The 26659-nt window shown below is 33.3% G+C and overlaps 1 protein-coding gene across 1 annotated transcript in view; it reads left to right on the top strand.

The window, feature by feature from the left end:
• The window catches only part of LOC113494893 (homeotic protein empty spiracles-like), a 34319-nt gene continuing 7660 nt past the window's right edge, over window positions 1-26659 (top strand). The window contains exons 1-2 of the mRNA XM_026873408.1: window positions 1-2074; window positions 13583-13755. Of these exons, the coding sequence (XP_026729209.1) occupies window positions 1624-2074; window positions 13583-13755 (624 nt within the window). The 5' untranslated portion in view covers window positions 1-1623. The remainder of the gene's footprint in view (window positions 2075-13582; window positions 13756-26659) is intronic.

Below are 26659 nucleotides of genomic sequence, written 5' to 3'. Positions count from 1 at the left end.
TGTATTTTTAATCAATTGTCAAACATTTGCAAAGCCTACGATAAAAGTTTGTTACATTGGAATTAAATCAATTTTTGATCATAATTATTTTCAGAAAACACTTAAACAGAAAACTAATCATGAGGATGACCTGAGCAAGCATGTCCTCACATACGGGCCTAAAATGGAAGCGAGAGAAAAGGTAATGGAGTATCTCTTTGTGTTGTATTTTATAAAAACGATTTTAGTTATGTATATAATAATTTCTATTTTTTGTTATAGACTGTTAAGTCAACGCTGGAAACAGTTGATTAATTATCATTGGCTTCACTTCATTTGACACCTTTTGTAATTAAATTAATATATTAGTTAAGTATTTTATCATTATTATCTTAATATATTAAAAAATAGAGTCTTATAGAAAGTAGAGCCTGATTTCTCCTAGTACTTGTATCTTGTACTTTTATCATAATGCACAAAAAGCAGCAGAATAAATGCTTTTTGATTATTAAGTGCAATTAAAAACTCTCTTAGGACCATCAAATCGTTTTGATATCAAATGAGGCGAAAGAAAAAGAGTTAAATGTAGTAGAGGTGTTAAAATGTAGTATAGATGAATGAAAATTAATCGAAACTTGCATATCGAACATACCAAATATTACAAGTTGTAAATGTATAATAATGTTCCTGATGTCCAAAAAGCCCGTCAAATACCTACTTGAATGTTTCGTAATGAATAATACAATATCATAAAGTAACCAATCTGTATTTTATAAACAAAAATCAATCACAACGCACCACAAACTATAAAGCATAACAATTTTAATTAAAAAATCAACTATTTACCAAACACTGTTTAGTTTGTAATGGTGGAAAATATCCGTGAAATTCAAAGTTTATCGGGTTTCATTAAAATTTAATTCAACTACATAAGAAAACAATCGTACGGCCGCTGCAACAAATTATTTTATTATCGATAAAAATAATTAAACCGAACCCCACTATAAACGTCCGCCATTTTGTTCGAATCAATTATTGGCGGGAATCGTTGAAAAATCCACGTTTATCTCGCGACATTAAGCTAATAAAGCATCGGACTTAATTAAAAAGTATTCGACGGTGCGGAGGCGAGCGGAGCGGGCGAGCGGCGCGCGAGCCGACTAGCCCAAAACGAGCAAGCCGACCGCGATCACCCAATCGACGCCTTAATTGAATCATAACCAGCCGAATTGGAGAGGCGAGCGCGGCGCGTCGCGCGCCACAGCCCTGGTGTAGTCCGCCACGCGGCCGGCTGAAGCACAAGCTCTTAACGCAAACCGCCCACTGGGAAAGCGTTCCAAATTCAAATAACACCTCTACACGCCTATTGGCCAATCGCGCGCCAGACATTCAAATAAAGAGTGCAGCTCGGAGATCAGTCGCCACCCCTCGGTAAACAGCGTCCAATCGGAGGTGAGGAGTCCATGTTCGTTATTTTTTTTCCGCGCCGACGGGCGTCGAGCGAGTGCGGAGGGCTCATTCGGCCGCGCGCCGCCTTGGCGTTCGTATCGCGCGCTCGCGTCACGATGGATTGTGTTCTGTGTGACATGTGCTTCTGATTTGGTGTATTATTTTTTTTGTGACGGACCCGTTGTGTGTAAAAGCATGATGCCTCTCGCACCGACCCCTGTGGTGGCGGTGCCATCGAAACCGAAGATAGGATTCAGTATAGACAGTATAGTGGGTGGTTCTGAGCGGCCGAAGCAGGCGTCGCCGCCGCTGGCGAGCCCGGGCTCCCCGTCGCCGGTGGCGTCGCCGCGCAGCCCCTCGCCGCGGCCGCTGCTGAGGCCGAGCGCGCTGCCGGCCGTGTTCCCCTCGCCCGAGCTGAAGCGGCTGCCGTACCTGGACGCGCAGAGTCACCACCACCAGTTCCTGGCGCACTTCCAGGGCGCGGCGCTGGCGGCGGCGCTGGCGCACCAGCAGCAGGGCTTCGGGGCTCCGCTGCCGCCGCACCCGCCGCCGCACCCCGCGCCGCCCGTGCCGCGCGACTCCTACACCCTCTACCCCTGGCTCATCAACCGCCACGGCAGGATATTCCCGCACAGGTTTCCTGGAGGTAAGTCACAACAGATGCTCTACATCCTATACCTCCAAGTAATATACCAGAGAAATGAAAACATTTATGCGAAACTGCGCATCTAAATTTAGTTCTGAGTGCTTCCGACTGCCAGGACCTACATTAAAACCTAACTTTCTTAGAATAGATTTCAATCACTAAGATAGTGTTTCTGGAGATGTTCTAGCATAAGCACAATGTCTATATAAAGGAAAATTCGACCTAGAAAGATAGAAAATGTCGTTGCGCAAAACTTGTAATAAAACCACTTCTTCTGAAAGTCAATTTTGGAGTTTTCTCTCTTTCCCATTACAGACTCTGTTATATTTATACCTTTTCCACTATATTATTAACCTTGTCATTAATAAGTCTTTGAAGGGAATCTACAATTACACCATACATGTCTTAATCCATGTCACCTTATTTGACCCTATTTGGGCTTTAATACTATAAGGGGTAAGATTTATAATTCAATAAAACAATTTATCTCCGCTTTTGTAATTGTAACTTAGATCCGTTTAATTTATTAGTTCGTTAAGTCAAGATTTTCCAGTTTTATGCCAAGTCACTTTGGTTTTTCCTGGCTGTGAGTGATTTAGGTTGTGTACGTGAGAAAATGTTGTCCCAGAATTAGGATCTATTGAGATCACTTTTAAGGGAAATTGATTTGGTCGAAATGTTTGGATGTGTGTGTGTGTATACTATTATTTATATTTGAGCAGATTCTGTAGGTTTATTTAGTTTTAAGAAAGTTTAATTGTTGTAGCGTTAAAAAGTTAGCGGTATTGCTCCGCGACGGCGGAAAATACCGTCCGGGTATATCGTCAAATTTACTTTGCTGGTTCTATGATGCTATGGAAAATTCATTTTGTATAGTTTTCTTCATAATGTTCTTGTTATAAGACACATACTTCTAAATACGTGTTGATTTTTGACATTTACTAACACTTTTTTAAATGATGATGTTATTAATAGAATACAACAGATCCTTTTATTAAGGTTAATTACATTTTCTACAATCAATTAAACTTTACGATTCAAATTATTGAATATTCCGAATTTTATTATCAATTTAAAATATCCGGCGGCAAATTAGACAACAATTAAATACGATATATTATTAACAAAGATTATTGCAAACCTAATTAGGTTTTTTATAATAATAATTTTATTAATATCCGATGCGGTGGTTTGTTAAAAAGATTTCAAATTACGAACCTGTTTTTTATTCTAATTCAAAAAGGATTATAATATTATGACGTAACTTATTGAAATGCTTTTAAATTAATGAAAACGGTTTTTTTGCTAATTAATTCAATTATCATTTAATGAGATAATTATAATGTACTAGCTGTTGCCCGCGACTTCGTCCGCGTGGTTAGTAGAAATTGCGACTATGGCTTGAGATTTAAACTATCCTATCTCTCAAGTTGGATCGACCTGCACATGGTGTGCGAATTTTATTATAATCGGTTAAGTGGTTTAGGAGTCCATTGAGGACAAATATTGTGACACGAGATTTATATAATTTAAAGAAGAAATTACCCAACTTCTACAATTATCCTGATTCATTTGCCATTTTCAAACATTCTATTGATTCCAAAAAAAAACGATGTCTTCTACATTTGCCTTCATTAAAAAAAATTCAAATTCGTTAATAAAATACGGATCACACAATTATTCTACTGATAAAGTTAAATTAATTGTGCAATTTGTAATTAACCTTTACAAAAAGATGTCTATTATATAGTTCGTCAAAAACTATAGAGTTTATTTGTTCTATAGTCTATGCTCTTAAGGCGGTACAAAATGTATGAGCTGTTGCAAGGTTCAATTGTAGGCTATGGCCGATGTATGGGGTTGTACCCTATCATTAGTTGTGCGCTTTCTTCGAGTATAAATCATGGAACCCAGCTTATTTCTAGAGGATATGTCTTTAAGTATATAAAATGGAGAGCTATAGGATGAAGATCATGTGTAGTATCTTTGTATTGTTGTTTCCCTTTTGTTATTATAATTTTAAGGTATAATGATGTTGATTTGTCTTGATTTTTCTAGTCCGATTAATTTAACAAAGCAAGAAAGACTGGTCTCTCCTTTTCTATATGAGAGAGGTTTTCTCAATATTTTGACCAATAGGATGGTAACTTAGAACTACGCTGTAAGGTAATTAAAAAACTGTCAAACGGCTTTAAAACCTTTCTTCCTTTGCCTTCAGTGTACATGAAAAGTAACACAAAAAAAAAAACAGTTGATAATAAATCCCATACAAAAAAAGATTTATCGATTAAACCCGGTCGCGTGTGGATACGTTGTTGACAGGGATAAAACTTTAAAAAAAGTAGTAGCTTATCTATAACACGAAGACATTATGATAAGTCTGTTATCTCTGACCACCATTGACTACGTTTTGATCGTTGTCTGTGCCGTAAAGAAAGTAGCTCAGACTTTTTTTTGCCGCGAAAATAGAGCTGTATGACCTTTGCCTTTGCTCGTTTTATTCGCTTTTAAAGAAATCAAGTTATTTAAGTTATAAGGTTGGTACTTGACTGTAACATTATGTTATTATTAGAAATCAGAATCAATAGTTTATATTTCAAATAGGCCATTTTCCAGGCCCTTTTAAAACGCTACAGTAATGACTCATCATCATCATCATCTCAGCCTATAGCAGTCCACTGTTGGACATAGGCCTCTCCATAATTTCTCCAGCGCGACCGGTAATGACTCAGTTGCATTCATTTAATAATGTCATTTTCTACACATTTATCAAGACGCATTGTGTGTGATTATTCTATTAGTGCAAAATATAGTGATGTTTAAAACATTAGAGTGCTAAAAAGATATCAAATAATACTATAACCTAAAGTGGATTAAAACTTTCGAAAACGTCCATTACTAACGTCGCTTTTTTTTAAAAAGCGTGGCAAAGACAATTGTCAAACAGCCATTATACTTTTTAATCTAAAAAGGTTGTCGTTCAATGAGGTATTAATAGGTTTGTTTATTCCTATTGTCTTTTGAAATACAGATTATCTGTTAAGCTCCTAATTGTTAAATGTTACCGTTGAGTTAACTTTTAAGTTAATTACGATTAAGTTGCCGTTATAATGTCCGTTAGTTTAAAATGTGAACGGTTTTAGATTCTTTTTGTGGTTGTTTTATCATTGTGTTTGCTTTGTCAGTTATATTGAAGAAACTGGATGGTTTTAAACCGTTGTTTTCGAACAAATTTAATATTCTTAATATTTATTACAACATCCACGTTCAAGAATAATTTGATTTACAAATTAACCATATTTGGTATTTACTAGGTCCATCATTTTAATCTATTGAATAGCAGCGTATACCTAGCATCTACCCGTCTAATTCTAAGTCGAGAAATGAGTAGTTTAACCTAACGAATTCGATTAAATTGGTTATTTGCATATTTTGCATATCACCAAATTACAAGCCAGTTTAACGTAAAACATGTTCATTTAATTAATCGGTATATAGCGAAATAGATAGGCATAGAACATTAATTTATATAAATACTTAGTTATGTTAATGTATATACTGGTACATAAGGCGTAGAAACTGTTATTACGTTTTACAACCTCTATCTAATGAACTCAATTAAAATTTTATAACTTAATTGGTGTTTCGTAAGTAATTAGTTGTTATTGCTTCTAGCATAAAGTATCGTGTTATTTAGTATTGTATTTTTATCTATTAGGTAATCTAAGAAAATTAATGAAGAATTTTTTTATTAATTCTGCGGTCCCTCGCAGGGCGCCAATAAGGTTTGATTTATAATAGGAATATTTCGTGCATTGTTTTCTAAAAGACAATTATTATTTAAAATAATTGTAAGCACAAGAAAGTACGTATTTATCACGCATTTTCTAGCGTAGAAAACCAAAAAAAGCAGATTTATTTCATCGGAATTCGGATATTTAACCATTTCTCAATATCCTATTGCTCATAAAATTTAAATACATAAGTTTCACTTATACCATTGTAGCGTATGTTTGTAAATACTGACAGATCATACAAAATACTCTTATAAGTACGTATTATAATATGAGAGTCGCTTTAGAATCAATTACTGTGACAATAAATTTATTATTGTGCACTACTTCGATCTTTGAACCTACGTAACATTTGACGTCACATTAAAATAAATGAAGTATGATTATGAGCAAAAAAGCCCTTGTTTTTTTATAAGGTGATATATACTCTTAATTAAAAACAGTGTTGCATTAAAAAATTGCAAAATTGTTAACATCGAAATCATTTTGTTCTTTGGTTTCATTCATCATTTTGTTTTATTTTCAAAGCTTAGCTAAGTAGACAATTTTTCATTACATTCTTAATACCTAAAAACCTAAAAATCTATTCTAGAATACCAATAGAATATAAATGAGGTTCGTTATCACAAAAGACACAAATTTTATTACTAATGACCACTATTAAAACTATTTTGAAACAAGATGGATGACCTCTGAACCCGCTCTGTTACATTACCGTACAGCAGATAGCCTATACCCTCAATACAATGTAACTATCGACATATTAGCTGCAATAATTAAGATAACTTAATTATCTCGATAATTATAAATTTATTATGTTCATTCGATATTTATAAGCTATGGACGTTGTGGTATTGCGCGGGAGAATGCGATGACATAATAATATTTGAATTTCGAATGTGTTTTTGCGCTTGTCAATTTTTTTGCTTTTTTTGTGACTGCTGCGTTCAATTTCGTTCATTTTGTCTTAACCACTATTGCTTTACAATTTGTGTTTCTTGATATTCTAAGAATTGTAGTTTAGCAAGGAATACTTAATTAACATGACCAATCACGTCATCAGATATATTATGTCTAAGTACAGTCGAGTAAAGCATTACTTTGCGTCAATTGTTCACACAAAAAAAAGCTCAGTGTACGCACACTTTTTTTGAGATTGAAAATTGTCATCAAAACGTAAAACGTAGAGATCAAAAAATAAACAATAATAGATATAGTAACACTTCATCTCTACATCCCATTACATAAACACAAAGATTATAACAATAAAATACAAAGACCGAAAATACTAGAGCAATAAAAATCCATTTACCTACTTTAACAATTATTAAATTTGAACAGTAGGGGTCCATTCAAAGTAAATAACGTTACCCTACTCAATTTCACACCATGATCTAAATCAACAAAGGATCGTCATCATAATTTGTCCCTCCTTCCGTAAATTCACAATAAACCATAGATTAGCTACTATGGAATATAGACCCTATTTTTATGCAACAATGTTATTTTATCGACTCGACGACATAATAAAAACTTGATTTTAATTAAAGTGGCTCAACGCGCTTCGCCCGTCACAAGCGTCATTCGTCACACAAAAAGGGCAAAAAATAATAAAAATATTATTTTTTTCGAACGAAACTAATAAGCGTTTTGACAAAGGTTTATGTGAGCGCGGTACCGGCTCCCGATTATCAACTGACGCCATTGTTGCTTCGAAATTTGATTATGTTTAGTGCTGGTCTTTAGTCGATTACTTTTCTTTTTAATTTTTTAAACGCTTTTCGTTTTTTAAGTTTTTTTTTGTAGCTTTTACAACATAATTGATTGAAATTAATTACTGAACTCCTGTGGAAAGTTAATCCTCACGATCTTAATTTGGTCTGCAATGTTAAAACATCCAACTTTCTACACCAATATTTAAGATTAATAGTCGTACTAACTAGCTGAGATAATCTCTTAAGATATTCGCGCCTATTTATAATTATGATTCATAAAAAAATACTTGTTTATACTACTGGTCGTTTACTCAAGTATACGGTTCGTTTAAATAGCAACGCTAATTAGATGCTTATTTGCATGTCATTATCAATCGTCCTACTTATCGATACTTGCACATCACTATCTGCCTCGTTAAACATGTTGGTAGCACTGCCCGTCACATCTTTCGTTACGCGCGCTTTTTTCTTAATTACCACATATTGTTAAACCGCGTGTTTCTTCTTTTTTTTCGTCATATTTCCACTAAAAGGATTGAATAGCTTATAATTGGATGTAATTTGAGCTTACTTTGTTGTCGGGCGACTGCGACGATTAACTGACGTTAAAAAGCAACGATTTATAATGATTGTTGTGTTGGTAACTATGAGTGGGCCGCCATTTTGTTAGTGATGCGATCGGTAGTTAGACAAATGATTTACAATGTCGACGGACGAGAGGAGCAACGAAAACTATGATTAATTAACTTGAATTATTGCTGTTGGCCGTTTGAGAGATCTTATTAGATCTTGCTTTATTTATTTGGGCAATATTTTTTATGGTTTATGATATTTTTGAAGCTTATTAATTAAACGTAGTAGGTAAGATTGGTATAAAAATGAACAGTAGTAGAGATCGTAACGATGCCACGGTCTATCATAGGTTAATTTAAATTGTATAATAAACGTCTCACTCAAGCTTATTTTAATTGATGACGCGCGTTTTCAATTCACAATTTCTGTGTTATTGTGTAGAAAAAATCATTCATTAAAAGAGTTCATCGCGCAGTGACCTTACAACGTCGGGCTTAATTACTATTTTATAATAGATTATTTTTTCAGTTATCGTTTTATTTACTGCGATATAGTTTCGTACAGTATAACATTGTAGCGTCGTGGGTATCACTATCAGTTCTTATGTCGTAAAACTAAAAGTTTATGTGTTTTGTGACACTCTCGCGGGTTATCTGCCCGATAGGAATGTTTTGATTTAATTATGCTTTTTTATGTTAACTGTCTTGTCTAATTATTTCGTCTTGAAAAATAAGTTTGACCTAATACTTGAATGCCTAATATATAACACGTGTAAGTTATTTTCAATTGAATTCTTATTATTGAATAAAGTTATGGAAGAAAAAAATACAAACACCTTTATGTCAAAGTTAAATATCGATCGCTATTCAAAATGACGGCTGCACGTTGCCAACCTAAGACAGTTGCGGTTGAATGTTGAACAATTCCTTGTAAGCAACGTTTCGTTATCAGATCCGAGTTAATAGCCACTAATAAGTAACACTTAGTCCAAATATAAAGAACTAAAGACTAGTGTGAAAACGCATTATACAAATAAATTGCTGCACATTTGCGAAACCTGTGCCTTATCACGCAAGACGCACATTTGTGTTGACATGAATACGGTTGGTAATTAAATTGTCGTTATTTAGCAATTATATACTTTATATAAGCTGTTTATTGTGTTATTTTTAGTTTTATGGACATAATGAGCTGTGCCTGTACTATGAAATTTTAATGCGGGACTATTGTCGATGTGAAAGCGAGACAGCGATAGACTGCGTATAGCGGTGTCTTACTTGCACGATGCTAACAAAACAGCTTTACGATCTCATAGTAGAGGTACTGAGCAATGTCTAAGTTTGCGTAATTATGTAAGTGTGGTTGTTAAATGTCTTTATTATTATACGTTTATTTATGGGGGCAGCTGTTTTACGTCCTGTGTTCGTATCAACTTTGCTATCAAATACGCATTTAAGTATAACATTATTGTAATGTAACACATCCGCTAAACTTTGAGTTTGACAAACGAAGTGCTATGTGTCAGACATTCATAATCCCATTGACGGTAAAAGATTGTGCATATTGTTTCAAAATTATCAAAATAGATAAGAAAGTGTTTTGAGTTTAGGCTTCGATTCAAGATAACTGGAACATCAAAGTTTTAGTAAAATGTATAATAGAATGGAACAATTGATCAGCTAGAAACTTTTTACATATGCTCATTATAAATGCACACCTTATTTTTATAGATCAAAACTTTTTACTCAAAAAGCAGTCTTATCATTTTTATAAAACCTATCTAGATATGAAGTCTTGTAGGAAGCCCTTGTTTTACTAATTTTACAGATGCTACATACTTAGTAACAATGTCACTTGCTATCTTTGCAAGATATATTATAAGACAGTTTTGTATTCTGTTGATAACAAGTTAAAATAGTGAATATAAAGGTTATTGATGCGGTAACTTTTGTTAAATGACTTTGTCTGCGTTAGAGTAAGGATAATTCGCGTTGAGAAAGGGATATTACAATTTCTTTGCTCTCGCGAATAATATTATTTTAATTAAATTGGGTTACAATAATTGTGGAGCCTGTCGGATGTATCAGTTAGTTTTAACTTTTTTTGAGAAACTACAAAAAAGACTTCATAAACACCGTAGGACGATAATTTCGTCTACTAAACATACCCCTGTATAAATTCCTCAATATTTTACTTAATTAATCATTAATAAACCCTGTTTGTTGGTTTTAATTGACAATCCCTTGAGGGGTTACGCCTACAATTAACTGTCCATGGTATAATGATGACATGAGTGGGCTGGTTCATAGATCAATTTCAAAGTTGAAGTTTCGAAAGCCTGACCAAATAATGCTAAAAAGGCAGTTTGGGACTTGAATAAAAGGCTTTTTTCTCGCCACTTTCCTATTTTAAGTGACCAATAATCTTTTAAATACCACATTTAAGTGTTCAACGCATCGGTATGCCATGTATGCCAATCGTGGTATTCTACTGCGCACGGGCCTCTTTCTATACAGCCCATCCTTCTTCAGCATCCAGATAATGATGTAAGATTTGTACTATACAAATTGAAAAAAAGTTTCCTTCTAATAGGAAAATCACCCTTCGGAAAAAGAACCTCTTTCTATTGATTATAATACTTGAACCTTTTCCCAGAGATTCCATTGAATCCTATTTTGATCCTTTGAATATATTTTCGATATTTCGCCCTTCACGTCCTTTTGTGAGGCTTAATTCTATTTTTGTATCGGAAAACGATGGAACACTTTGAAAGAGTTTTGCTTATTTTATCTTTTTCCTGTTTTCTTTTTTTTTTTGGGCTGTAAGCGCGGCAGTGGTAATTACAGTTAATTAAAACCAGCCATGAATTGTCAAAGTTTTGAGTAAGATGTGAAAAATAAAGTAATTGTAGTTGTCACACGCTTGTCAAATGACTCATCATTTTTAAGACAGACGTCAAAATTGTTATTAATTTTGATAAAAATTAAACGACTTTTGACTTTTGCGGCCTTTATAATAACGGGCATTATCGAAGGTAACATATTTATCATTGACATTAATAGTATTGTAATCGCAACAATGTAAGAGTACCTTGGATTATGACACTTTTATCTCGCACCCAAAGTAATCTCCTCATTAAAACTCACCGACGGACAATAAATAAAAATAAAACGATACCATCTCAATTTTTATGTCTCCAGTGACGCAGCTTGTAATTGATATACCTCAAATATTAACAGCCATTATAAAATGATCTGTAATTACATTGTATGGTGTATTTGCGAAAGGTCTGTTTAAATTGGTTGAGAGTGCAATTATAATATCATTAGCAAAATGTCAGGACGTCGCTACAAGGCCACTGCGTGCGGACGGTAGGCAGCCACCCACGGGCTATATTCCTTAACTAATGGCCTATTAAAGTTCCAACTGACGAGCCTTAAGCTTCGTTATTTTGATACGAGCCCTAAATTGGTTTGGTAATCTACAAGTAATTGTTTGGTAGGCGTGTCAGGTTTTAATTATAATTATATAATAGCTTTTGTATAGGAAACCGGTAGTTTTTGACTTGAATGGAATCATTATGGGGTGGGAAAGTTAAAGTTTGAAGTATGCGGACCGTGATTGTTTGAATTTCTTGTAAACTTTTTTTATATTTTCGTGAATACACTCAACAATGGGATTAATAGAGTTATCTGCACTCTATTATTATAACGAAAAGAAGGACTTACATCAAAACTTTGCATAGATTTGTACATACTTAGTTCAAAGTAAACTAGGGATACATCTCCTTAACTTAGCGGCAAAATACTAAATCACTTTCATGACGCTATTAATTATGTCCTCTATAAAGTAGCGACCGAAATTGTCGACCGATTGTCGTGATATTTTTTTTTCCTATATTAGTAATACTTAATAATCATTACCGCTCATAATTAGTACTTATAACGTATTATAATAACCATTTTACGAACACTTAAAGAGCATTGTGTAAATCTAGCAAACGTCAAATTTCAACACAGTCCTAAATAGCGTTTATTCTGATCTCTGGTGTATAATTTGTGGTGTTTCATTACTTCATATTTCTTAGTATGTAGAAACAACATAAGTGGTTGATGGATTATCCTCGGGCCGCACTCGTTTAGAGGTAATCTTTGTTTAATTTAATTTTAATAGTCCGTACGTCACTACAAGGATAGTGCGTGCGGTATCTTGTCTTAACTTTTTTTGAATTTCGTATTTCGAATGAAGGGATGTTTGCTTTTGTTTTTCTTATGTGCCAGTATCACTAGCATCAGCTTTGTTCTTTAATGAGGGTAGAAAAAAGTTCGTAACTAAAACAAATAAAACTATTATTGAAATAAGTATTATGTAATAAAATAAGTATATAATATTTTTGAGCTTACACTATAATTTAAAACAAACATTTTATTACCTAATAACTTATACAAAAGCAACTGGAAAAGTTTTTGAATAAAATGAATAACATAAAAGCACTTAATTATGCAATGCAGAGCATAGATGCACACGGTGAATACATTCAATCATTGTCTGACGTTAAACGATAAAAAGTATTTTTATTTAAAATCGTAAATGGCCATGTTTAAATCCACAAATACCTACCACTAAACACGAGAAAATAAGATCATTAATTGTAATTATTCAAATTAAGAACAATAAAAGTCACCGAACGCCGTTAAAAAAACTATTTAAATTGGCCAGCATTAAAATTTTCGTTTATGGCAATTTTTCTCGAGTAAAATAAATTAATAACGTCACAAATGTTCGTTTTAAAATAATTGATGTGAAATATAGTCATTGTTCGACTATAGACTTATGAATTATTAATATGTTTCAGAATATCGTATTTAGCATTCAATAAGTGTGTTAAATGACAATTTTATTATGTTCTTGTCTTGTCCATTGACCATATACGTTACGCGATGTCAATCGGAGTTGTCAACATTTTATTAATATTTATTTATTTTTATTCACATTTGTTTAGATGATTATGTTGTACGGTATTAATCAGGCAGTAGGCTGTTGACTTTTCCGTGTTGAAGTATGTAACGAATGAATGATTTATATTGAATTCTATTATTATACCAAAATGATAATAGTTAAATGCTTTTTTCCGTCAGTTTCTGTTTTTTTTCTCCTGTTAAGTTATGAAAAAAAAAAACTAAGAAAATTTGTATGTATGTATCTTGTATGTGTGTATCTTTGCTCCACGAAATTTCTTTCAGTAGTCACTTAATGTAACTTTCCATCACTCCTTAACACGTTTTTCTTTGACTAAACAGAACCAGACGTGACATTACACATATGTACCTACCTATTAACTTCCTTTGTAAGAATATAATATGGCATTACTTTCAGTATGACTTTGTAATTTCGAATGTTAATTTTATGCCTATCTTTGTCCTCAGGTCCAGATATCCCAGGCTTCCTACTTCAGCCTTTCCGCAAACCGAAGAGGATCAGAACAGCATTCTCACCATCACAACTCTTGAAGTTAGAACACGCCTTCGAGAAGAATCATTACGTGGTTGGCGCTGAGAGGAAACAACTCGCGCAAGCGTTGAGCCTCACAGAGACACAGGTCAGTTTTCTACCTATTTTGGCAACTGTGTTTTTTTAGTCTTTGGGTTAAGTCGAGCTTTTGAGGTTATGTTAGTGATTGCTTTCGAGGAAATTTAGGAAAAAATGATTTTATTGAAAAATATGCAATGTAGATTTTGTGACACGTGATATCTGTTCTTAAAATTAAATATATTACTTTTAGATAATGGATGTTTCATCATGAGTTTCATTCGTGATTTAGTTACGAAAAGTTGTACAAATTGTCGGTGTTAAAGCAATTATACCACTGAAACTTATATTCCTTTAAACATAATAAATAAGACAACAGAGTTTAGGACCACAAATTGTACTTACGACACATAACTTATTATAAATTTTCTTAATATCTAAATATTCTAAGTTGGACCTAATAATACAATCAGTAATTAAAAACATGCAAACACGATAACACGCAAGTAACTCATTAATGATAGTTTATCAAATTTGATTAATTCCTTGTTTAATATAATTAATATCGAGAGGTCAGTTCGGGGCGCGTACGAGTACTCGATTGGCATATTGCTCTAATTGTTAACAATATCGATATAAATTATTGCAAATTTAATTATTAAGTGGAATTATTTAGAGCGCATTTTTTTCTTGTAATTATTATATACTTTAATACAACGCCATCTAGTGCTGAACTAAGCAAAGCTTTTAATATGAGTACTAGACAGCTGAACCTCGAATCCATCGGACCCACATCCTCGGTATTTCTGTCAGGATCAGGACCATATACATGTAGCTATATGTACCTTTATATTTGTACCATATCTTAACAGCAAAATTATGTAAACTACAATTTTTTCATTCGATTTTCTTGAGAAGGCTGCAAATCAAACAGTTGAAAAAAATCCAAGACAGACTTCAATTAATTCCAACAAATACTTGAAGACTATTAGTGACCATATTAGTCCTGTAGTGTGTTAGAACCCAACCTTCACATTGTTTATAAAAAAAAACAGTATGTATTAAGATAATAACACTGGCCAGTAATTTTTCTAGTAGAGCAAACTCCACTTCACACATTGAGAAGAAAATAATATATATACTTTTATTAAAAGGAAAATTCGAGATAAAGAAGAGAAAATAATTTGCCCTCTTCCTAGTTTTATTCTTGGTTTCCTCATCATTCAAAATAAATTAGGTCTTTCCAAAGAATCGATTACCAAATAGTATTCATACCAAATTGACAACATTCAGCCCTCTCGTTTGTAAATGGCAACATCGTGGTATCCATGCTAATAATACCAACTTAACAAAACAATTACGTTCATGATTAATTACTTTTTGTAACGATACCACAGTGAAAACCAATAATTATAATCCTTAAAAGGCCACAGTAAATATTCTTGATTAAATAAAACGATAACTTTGAAATATCAAGCTGTTATTTTAGTTTGAACGCGAGTAAATATTGCTGAATTAAATTACCTGTCTTTATTTATTTACATTTAATTATTGACTTCCTATTTGTTCTTTCTAGAAATTATAATTTATTTAATCTTGTAATTTTCGACTGCACGGATAGAATAGTGGTATTTGTCAAAGCGAAAAATCAACATCGATTCACGCGTACTACAAGCAAGATCAACGAATGTTTGTTCTGAATCTTAGTGTCCTAGTGCCTTTGACTTTAATGTTTGCGAAACTCTGTACGAGAGAAGGAATAAATTCCTTAGCGGATTAAAAAGAGATAAGAGTTATTAATATCGCGTCTCCGATAATCTAGAAGAATCGTGTTTAGTCTCCAATGACGACGAGAGTCTTTACGCATCCCTCTGAGTCTAATATCGGAGGTTTTCCTAGCCTTCCCTTCAATCTTTGCTAATACAAATAAATAATTCTAGTTGTTACATAGTGTAAAAGTTACATTTAATACTTTAAGGAAACTAAGAGCGGTAACTCAAAGGTTTATTCTATTTGTATAGGTTAATTTTAAAGTTCTGATTTGACAAGTTTGTGATCCAAGTTTAATTGCGTTTCGCGAAAAAAGGTTGATTGATATAAAAGGCCTCTTAAATTTTGCAGATTATTAAAAAAATACAGTTGCACGGTGACATAAATAATTTATTTGTTAACTGGCCACCCCAATATAAAGATATCGAAATTAATATGGTAGTGTTTTTGCGATAATGTGTCATGAAATTAATTGAGCTGTAATTTAAATAATTGTCACATGATTTAATTCAATTACTATCAAGCTTAATTTATCACGAAACATGTTTCAGTAGAAAATGTATTAATGCATTTCAATAACAGTAAGTATTTTATTTATTGATATATAGGGTTCCGTAAAAGAATAAATATGAAACCATAATATACGGCTCCGTTGTCTGTCACCAGGCTTATAAACCGTGATAGCTAGACATTGAATATTTTACCAAGTGATGTACCAATAGCTGTCAAATTGAGACTAGCTGTCATTATAATGCCCGTATACAAAATACCTTAGCATATACAATTAAACAAATATAATAAACGCGAAGGTTTATATATAAGGATGTTTGTTCCCCTTTCACGCAAAAACCACAGAAACGAAGACGAAACTTGTTACTCAGATAGTGTATAACCAGGATTAACACATAGGAAAGATTTCATCCCGATTTTACATTCCTGTGGGATTGTTTTGGATATGTAACGGGCGGACCCGCAGGCTACAACTAGTTGTTTATAAAATAATGTACTCGTAACAGCTGATTAGTTTGTTGCTTCAACATTAGTTGCGCTTCATTTACTGACGTGGACTACATTCCAGTGAAGACTATGTTTTTCACGTCGATCAGAACTTGACGGATTATTGAATATTCTGTAATTTGATTTCATTAAGCGTGTTTGATCTACTTTCGGGAGTTTTAGAGATTGTATTGCGCTTGTCACTTGACAGTTTAATGGACTAAATATTTTCCGAAGGTTTTCAAATTGTGGCTTTTTTATTTTTAATAATTTATTAAAAGAGTATAATAGGGATGATGACAATTTCTTTTTGCAGTGTCCGTCTTGTAGTTTTTTGTATAATAATGGATAGGTATTTTTTAATTTGTCCCGCAAACATAAATTGACCAAATTACAGTGAATGAAACTTACACGTGATGTCACGATTGAGTATAAATTTTACCATATTATTATCGTTACGTCACAAGCCCCCGTCACAAGACTAATGAGATTTTTTCTTTTTATACCCAGTCATCATCCACATTGCAAAAATTCTACTAAATGAAAATAATTACTCGAATTTGTCAATAATTCTACATAAACTAAATATGTTACTTTTTAAATGAGTAGTTACGAAAAAAAATACATCAAATGAATCCCCAATTAAAGTTACTGTAACAACAGTAGGAACTCCTCAAGAACCAAGACAACTGCAACTGACCCTGAAAGTTTCAGTACCAACTACCTTCAGTAATCTATTCAGCCTTGTACGAAGTAAATTGCAACGGATACACCTAATAGGGCTAATTTGCACCCAATTTGTGATAGGAAGGATTTAAAGTATAAGATAATAGAGGATACTTAATTAGAGTCTGTTGTGTCTAAGTTTAATAAATCAGGTGTAGAGTTACTATCGTCCGGTTGGATTAAGAGCGTCTGAGTAGTATTGGAGATGTGGAAAAAAGATGCCGCTATACGCCGCTTAATAAGCTGTCTCGCTTCTACAATTTTTTTAAATGACTCCGTACTTAAGGGTTTAAATCCTTGTGTGTAGTCTTTCACAAATATAAAGATCACGTGCACAAAGACACCCAGACTCAGAACGAACATTCGTGGATCACACAAATGCTTGTCTTTCGTGAGAATCGAAGCCGTGACATGATGCGCACAGTGTGTTTGGGGTGGTGATCTCAAGCAATTGAAGTAAATTAAAAACTAGTGCTGCCGAATTTACAATATTTTATTTTTCAATGGTCATCACTTATACAAAGGAAATAAGGGTTGGGGTTTCTTTCAGGTACCCAACCATCAATAATTTTATAGTAAGACTAGCTGTTGCCCGCGACTTCGTCCCCGAGGGTAGTAGATATAAGTTATGATTTATACTTGCCCTGTTTTTTTTTACATTTTCCATTCTATCTCCGCTCCTATTAGTCGCAGCGTGATGGGATATAGCCTAAAGCCTTCCTCGATGAATGGTCTATTCAAAACAAAAATATTTTTTCAATTTGGACCAGTAGTTCCTGAGATTAGCGCGTTCAAACAAATAAACAAGCAAACTCTTCAGCTTTATATATTAGTATAGATATAGATTTCTGGAGTTGTGGAACACGGTGTCTTGCTTTTGCGATGATTGCATCATAAGACTGTTGCAATTGCAATTGTAGAAGCACTCTACAACGTTCTGATCACAAATGTTCATTATATTTGCCATTTTAACTACTGAAGTAGATAATTTAGAAGCTAGAGTAACTTATATCAATCCTAAATATGAGTCATCATGTAATGAACATTTCTAAAAAGTCATCATAAGATACAGCCAATTTAAAACTATTTGACTCTCTCGTTATAATAATTGAAAGGCTTGAATTTGATAGTTATCTTTGAAGTCAATCATGTTTCACCATGAACAATATAAATCTAATTCTGTAGATGCATAAATTGACATACTAAGTTGTTCTGTAACAATTTTATTACGCATATCTTTCACTTTTAATGGAGGATCCACTCTAGAATGTCAATTAGAATGACAACGAGAGATGTTTCGGTGTGTCGGTTAGTATATCGACAACAATTAAAGATCTGTCTCTTAGCAGTTCCATCCATTGGTTGACAGAAATTGCTATCATTTATGAAAATGACAGATGTAAGTCACGTGATTTAACAAAATGTCTTTTTCATACACTTAAGCGATTGTAGAAGCCAGCGACTGTAGAAATGTCATTTGTTTCGGTAAATGGGAGGTTGACACAAAACAACATAAATAGGAGGTTAAGATTGATTTCAGCAGCAGGGCGTAGCGAAGGTTTTATTTTGAGGGCCAAATGGGTCAATTGTAAGATTTTACCTGACCCTGCAGCCTTTTATTGACGAAGCCGTCTTATACGTTCCTAAGTTACCTCTCTTCGCATCCTTGATTGAAACAGCGTGGCTTAACATTGAACTAAAAACGTGCTCATCAAATCAAAGTAATAAAATAACAATTCCAAATAATAACCGACATTATAGTAACAATGAAATCGCGATAAGAGTATCAAGCGTTGCGTCTAATTGTTCGAAACTGAGCGAAAAAAACGGTTTAATTACTGGATCATTAGGCGTTGGCGTGCGTGCGCGCAGGTACCGTCGACAGGCAAAGCTATTGATAAATTAGTTTTTCTATTAATGAGTTTTCTGGTAAAATGCAAATTAATGGGGTTTCATAGTATGACTTTTTCATCACTGTTTGAGGTTCGTTTAGAATACGATTTGCAATGGTTTGCTTCGAACTGACGGTACTTTTTTCCTCTAGCTCTGCCTCTTTGTCTATTAAAACTTAATTCCAAAGAATTTTGGTTGAATTCTATCAAATAATAACACATTCGAATCCTTAAATTTACTTTCTATATAGACTTGTAGTTTTTTAAATTTATGTCTTATTCTTTAATCCTTATTTGCCTAAAGTACCTAATTCTTATCACAAAAAAATACAAACTTTCCTGATCACGAAATTTTTATGTCCCATCTCGCTTTTGTTACAAACAAGATTTTTCCAATCGAAAAGTCACACTTTTTACTATTGAACCAGCAACCATCCTACGTTTTAGATCATCATTATTTTTTTTATGAATCTGTTTACTTGATCATCGTTTATTCTGCTGTCGGTCCCCGGTTGCCAATCCAACCGGGTGTGGTCTGCTACTAATACTAATAGCTAACCTAGTTTCTAAACACATTTGTGCAGTTTTTCAACTCATTAAATCCGCAGTACAATGTAACCCGTAATCATTTGATTTATTTTTCAATTTAATGATAATTGATTCTTGATTTACTTACACGTATTTTGTGAATTATTGTCCGTCTGTTTTGATTAAATCTTAGCTTGTTATAGTTTTTATTTGCGTTGTGAATGAGCTGTCAAATAATGTATGCCTTGACAGTTTCGTTACATTCGTCGGCCATTACTGATTTTTTTCTTAATTGTTTTTTTTTTCGTAAAATGAGGTTTTAGTTTGAATAGCTTCTTATTTTTAAGTTTATTATTGAGTACTAAGGAATTGAGATTATCATTCATTATTAGCTCAAGAATACTAATTGGAAGTATATGTATGTTATATTGGACGTATTTGGCCTCAGATTACTTGTTTAATACACTTCATTAATATTAAACGAATCATAAAAGCAGGAGTTAATTGAATCATTTTACTTAAATGATGTAATTACAGTCCAGTTATTCCTTTTCAAGAGCCTTTTTTGTTTAATTATTTGGTTAATAATGTTACATTTTCCGAATTGATTGATTAATAGAATTCACATGGTCAGAATTTTCTTGTTGCCTATTTAGAGGCCACTATGTGCTATACAGTCTCGCTTTCCCTATATTTAGCAGGTTTTCTTTCCGTAGCGCAGTCTTCCGTTGTACAGGCACGATTACACTGATCTTAAACAAATAAAAAAAGAACTAAAATAATGACGACCAATTCAAGTATTCCACAACACGCTATTAATTATTATTAAAACGTAGTTTGTAAACTCGATACATATTAGAAACTACCAATTTGGTAGAAAAAACACATGGCTACACTCGATTAAGGCAGTGGTAGGAAATTAGCGCCGCGGCTAATCGCATCATGCAACACTAGCGATGGGGCAAAAAATCTAGACTGATACACATTCAACGTGATGTGGTTCTGTATAACTATTTATAACTTTCGCTTTTGTTTTCTATTAATTATTTATTTTACTTTAATTGTGTGTTTTATGTCTACTTACGTTAGATAATTTGACGTTGATATTAATAGTAGGGAAAGTGTAAGAAATTCCTTTGTTGTGGTAATACTTAGTTGTATTTGTAACGGCTTAGTATAATTTTATTATAAAACATGTCGATGTACTTTAGAAATGAACAATACTTAGTTTTTATATTATTATTATTCAAGCCCTAGGGTTTATACTTCTATTGTAAGACTAGACCCTCGTTAAATAAATAACTAAACAACTTACGGAATCCTAAAAAACTCTCCATCAACAGCAAGTAGTAATCATTATCTCTCGTCACAACTACGCATTACCATAGAGAATTATAGAGTAATGAGGCTTGAAAGCCGATCTAATTTATGGTACTTTGATCAAGCTCTATAGCTTTTTACAGTTAACTTAAATTATTAATAGCAATTGAAGTAAAATTTACATTTTTAATTAAATATTAACCGTATCTAATTATTTCTGTTACATAGACAGATGTTTCGATAATTTTTGAGGTTATGATGTCATTTTGACAGCTAACGAAGGTTATAAATAAATGCACTTCCATGGTAATATTTTATTCATCAAGTGTTTCGAAATGATTCTAATCTGACCGGGTGGAACGTTATTATTTTCAATTTAGATTCAATCATTGACAATCAAAACTCAAATAGTCACCTATTTGAGTTTTGATATAAAGTAAGAAATATCGTTTCGTTAATACCATGGTTAGTTGACACTTATAAAAATATGGGGCTTTTTATTCGAGAAAATTACATCCAATTTTATATTATTTCATACCTACCTTTTTTATTTTCAAACAAAGCTCTTAAAATATCGTGATCTATGAACCTTATTCAGCATTTAATAATAATTTAATGAGTTCTAGAAAAGTAATTAGAGGATTAACAAAATTAATTGTATTAATTCACCCTTCGAGGGAAGTGTGTAAACTCACACTTGTATTGCACGATTATTTATAACGGAAGCCGCACCCGTACCTGTTTTTATTTAATAAAAACCGCATAGTTTTTACCGACATATTGACCAACATGCTAAAAAAAGTAGGCGACTGAAGTTTAAAAAGTAAAAATGTCAACGGAAACATTATTTGACAGTAAAAAAATACTAAAATCAATAATCCGATTCTTTATGTCGCCACAATTTAAAACAATAATCTTGATTGAGAAATCAATAAATAATTGCGTTCACAAACAAGTGTAAACAGTTAAACAACCATCAGGGTTTATAATCCAATGTTTTTTTTTAAAACAAGCCACGATGACGTACCGTTCAGCCAGGACAGGTTATACTCGATACAAGTAATTTTATATTATTAACTAAATTACACGCAGCTGGCCTGTTCGTATGTTCGTATATAGTCGACTATTAAGATAAAATGTTTACCATACTTAATTCGATTATTGGAACTCGTGAAAACGTAATTTTTGAGGGAAATGCTTGCTGGACTTTTTATGTTTTACCTTTGCTCGTTACGTTGGTTTATATTTTTTTTAATTAGTAATAATTTCTCGAGTATGGCGGCTTGTGTTCATAACGTGCGAAATTCGAAATTTAAATGGTTGTTCTGCATTAAGTTTGTGTGTTTTTTATTGCAATATTTTTTTTATTGTTTGAATTTTTGTCAGTATTACGGGCCGTATCTTAATTATTTATTGTTGTCGCGTATTTTTTAATATTTTGATGCAAATTGGTGATTTGATTTAAAATATTAAGCCATATTGCACAGTTGTACGTTATTTTTATGTTTTTTGTCTCATTCGGTAAGTAGATGTTTATGTGTTAATTTCACACCTTTATTTCGAAAATATCTGTAAGTACCAAATATTATTCTGTCGAGGTGGTATTAAGTTATTTATGTTCGTTTTCATAAGAAACATTTACCTAATTATGCAGAAAATAAAAGATTTTAACATTATTTTAAGTTAGCAAGTATTAAACAAATAAAAAAATAATGTTTTAGCATACATTTGTTTTGGCACTTCACGTTTTTATATCTCGAAAATAATCTGTTCTCACTGATAAAAAAATACATACCTAGCAACACCTAAACAAATTCAATAAACTCTAAGGACTTACATTTGATTATATTTGCGCACCTACTGTTTATTTTAGTGGCAATACCAACAGAGCCTATTTATTCCATACAATAACGTTTGCAATCTCGATACCTATTCCGATCACCTCTCAATAAATTGAGCAAATAAAAAACGCGGCAAATATTTGGCGACATGTTTGCGCATGCGCGGGGGGCGGGGTCACGCAGCCCTAGCGAGGGGCGCGACAAAGGGGTCGTTCGAAGTTCAAACTGATATGTTTTCTTAAATAATAACGGTTAATTGAGTTGTGGTTGGTAACTGGCTGAAAATACAAGTTATTATTAATTTTAAAGTAGAGGTTTGTAGATTTGTGTATGGAGCATGAAATCAGCCATGTTTCTTTTTGTGTAACATTTTCATGATAACCAGGTGCTTTGCTTATTCTAATGGATAAGTATTCTGAAAAGTCCCGTTATCGACAAATTGCTTCCTATATCAATTCAATTAAGAAAAGTCACTTTGAGATAAAGTAGTTTCATATTGTGCTAGATATAAATGACACTAGTATTTTCGATGGAACTTCCAAAGTCATTTGAACACGCATAAAAATCATACATCATGCTTCTACAATCCGATAATATTACCGAATCTACTTAAAATAACAATTTAATTTAAATTACCCAAAATCACAACTACAAATCGCCATTATCCATACCATAAACAAACGAAAGACCGTAAATTATAAAAATAGGTACATGCCGTGTTGTCTTACGTATTTTGTGTCGGATATCGACACGCGTTACTATATTGTGTAAGGTTTTATTGCCGTCCGTTCCGGTGATAGCGAGCCGTGTCCGGTCGAACCGTCCGGTTGTACCTACCTAATTGTACGGGAATTTTATATTACGAGTATTACGACATCGATTTTGAATGTCACTGACTTTTTGTGGATAGTTTCGCGTAACAGTATTTGATATATTAAGTCTATATTAAATTCTTGATATTTTTGCCTCTGATTATTGTATCATAGGTTCTAGAACTTTTGGATGTTTTTAGGTATTTATCTGTTTTTACAGTTACAAATTAAAAGTGATAGAGTATGAGATCTAATGGGAACTAAAAACTGATTCGTATTTCAGTATACGGCCATTAATCTATTCCTAGCTGGACAGACGTGATATCAAATATTAACTTTCTTATTTTCGCTCAAACAATAATTTTTTAAAGGCCTCTTCTGATGATATAACTCATCACTCACGCGTATGTATCGAGATTGCGCGACTAGTTTTGGACCCATCTGGAGTCCTTAATCATGAGCTGACGTGGACGTCGTGAAATTGACTCTACTAACTACCGGTCTCACATTCTCTACTGAAATCATCTTCAAGAAAGTTACAATAAGAATCCACAATCTTTGTTTCAATAACCTCATCTAAATTCTCCACTCATCCATTTATAATAAAACTACTATCCACAATAATCCATCGCAACAAAACCGCATTAAACATCGCTTCGCTAATGGCGAACGGAAGTGACGTAGTAAGCGGGCGCTTTTCCACATCCGGCCGAACTATCGACTCTTTGGTTTATCGTACAATGCCATCACTTAGGCAAAGGAAATTCGAGTTAAACCTCGTTTTAGATACCATACTAGCAACTCTCAAAGTTCTATTACTGTGTGGAAAAGAGACAGCGCTCTACATTATGTAGTGCTGTCCCGCTCCCACAGCCCCTTGAGTCTTACTTAAAGGGCGTTGATAGGAGTAAACGTAAATTGATGTGTTAATTCAAGCTGGTATACTTGGACTATTTGTAATTGCTATGTGATGAGCTTTTGTCTTTTGAGTTGTGGTAATAGGTTTTGTCTGTAACTGTGAACGTTTTGATGCTTTTTTCTCTTGTAGTCTTCAAGAACTTTCTGCCTTTATAATAAATGATTTTTTCTGCGTAGCTTTTTCCAAAACTCTGTCCGGTTCAGCGTCTAGATTAATTCCCGATCCTATCCGACTATCTTATTTTTCATGCAGTTAACATCTAATCTCCATAGTTATTTTTTTGGATGTCACTATATCTCATAGTGCGACAAGTTTTCAGAATTATAATGAAACTTAAATCAATGCCGTCGGTATTTTTAAACATAATTAATGTTATATATTTATATAAGCATATGACATTGCTTAATAATTTGCTTAGCTATTTATCAAGTGTCATAAATATAAAGTCTTTTTGAAGCCATTTTTTGGACTAAAGTATCAAAAGTCATACTAAAATAACTTGTTTTAACCCCATAACATCCACACATTAAATTAGACATCGTTAGTAGGCAGAAAATGGCGAATGAATTACGAAATTCGTCCATTAATCAACAATGTTGCCAAAAACTCGTTCGCAGACAATTACAGACAATTGGATCATTCTGTCTCTCTCGCTCTGGGACGCTGTGATTTGGGGTCGTTAAATGAAAATGCCAGCAAAAAAATATACATTATAATATGTTTAAATTTTAATTAGAAAATTTCCTATGTAGTACCTAAAACCTTTTCTCTAAGATGCCAAACGTCCAATCTTGACATATATTCGCTTAGCGCAAAATTTGTTTTAAGGTTGTCATATACTGTAGAACTATTGAGCATAAAATGATAGTAACTAGTTCCTTATTATTTTACCCCACACATAAAATTACAGACCCCATAAAAATACAATGGCCATTACAACAAAAAACCGTTCCACTCACTTATTCCGAACAGAATCACTTTATTAGCATCCAATTAAAACTCGCTGACTCTAACAAATATCTAACAACCCCAATTTGTCTCTATAATGTCCCTCTCTAAACTATATCTGTCCTTGTCCCTCCCTAATAGGGCGAACAATAAAGTAATGCCATCCATTTAAATTTTCCTCCAAATTCGCGCACTTAATTGCGTAGCTCCCTATTTGATGCTGTCTCGTTTTGACTGGTGGGGATTGTGTATGTCTGTCTCGTTCTGTAATCCGAAGGGGAGCGCTTTAATCGGGTACATAAGCACTTAATCGCATTTCGGGGTTTGAATGACACCCCTATTTATTTAGTCCGGGTGTCTGCGCTCCCTTTCCTATTAAAACGATTGTTTGGTTAGACTTGTGACTTTTATTTAACGACTACCGTTGTTGGAACTCTTTTGTTGTTATGATACGGTTTTATGGGGGCTCATTTTATAGTGGTTGGTGTGCAGATGGGTCGTGTTAAGCGAATTACAGTTTATCGTGGCGTGGAGTGGTAGTACATTAAATTTGCATCAAAATGTGATAATTGTTTGATGGGCCGAGCGTTAGTTTTTCGGTTTGACGCTCTTGTTTGCGTTTGACTTGCTTCTCATATTACATATTGTACGTTTATGCTGAGTTTGTGTGGGAGGCGGTACTTCTGGTACCAAATGTAACTATAACTTTAAGTTATGTACGCTGTTGATGGTCGTCTAAAGAATATTTGCATGGATTTCTCAGAAATAAAAGCTTTTGGCATATGAATCTCTATGATTCGTTTATTTATATAACAAAGAAAATTCATAATTATGTTTTATTTATTTTGCAGAACCTTTTAAGGAATGAGAATAATTTAGTATCTATCCACGCTTAATTATTGAATCTATTTGTATTTTTTGACAACACTAACTTAAATCAAACAACATGAAAAACAAAACATCTTCCATCAATTAAACACGGCATCCCATTTTACTAACATCGGTTACAAAGTAGATACACGTGAAAACAAACAATACACAACTAATAAGTAACACTTAATGTTTCAACCCAAAGTTATCAAAATCAAATGATACAAAATTACATATTACTGCTCGCATCCCGGGGGTACGAGAGACCGTATGATCGATGGCTTAACCCGTAACAAATGGGCCTAAGGGACCGACGGCGTAAGGGTACAAGGGTACTCCTTCATTTCCAGTT

This window comes from Trichoplusia ni, chromosome 6 (assembly GCF_003590095.1).
Source record: "Trichoplusia ni isolate ovarian cell line Hi5 chromosome 6, tn1, whole genome shotgun sequence".
NCBI classification, from domain to species: Eukaryota; Metazoa; Arthropoda; class Insecta; order Lepidoptera; family Noctuidae; genus Trichoplusia; species Trichoplusia ni.
Note: the sequence above shows the minus strand (reverse complement) of the source record. Positions and strands in the feature narration are given on the sequence as shown.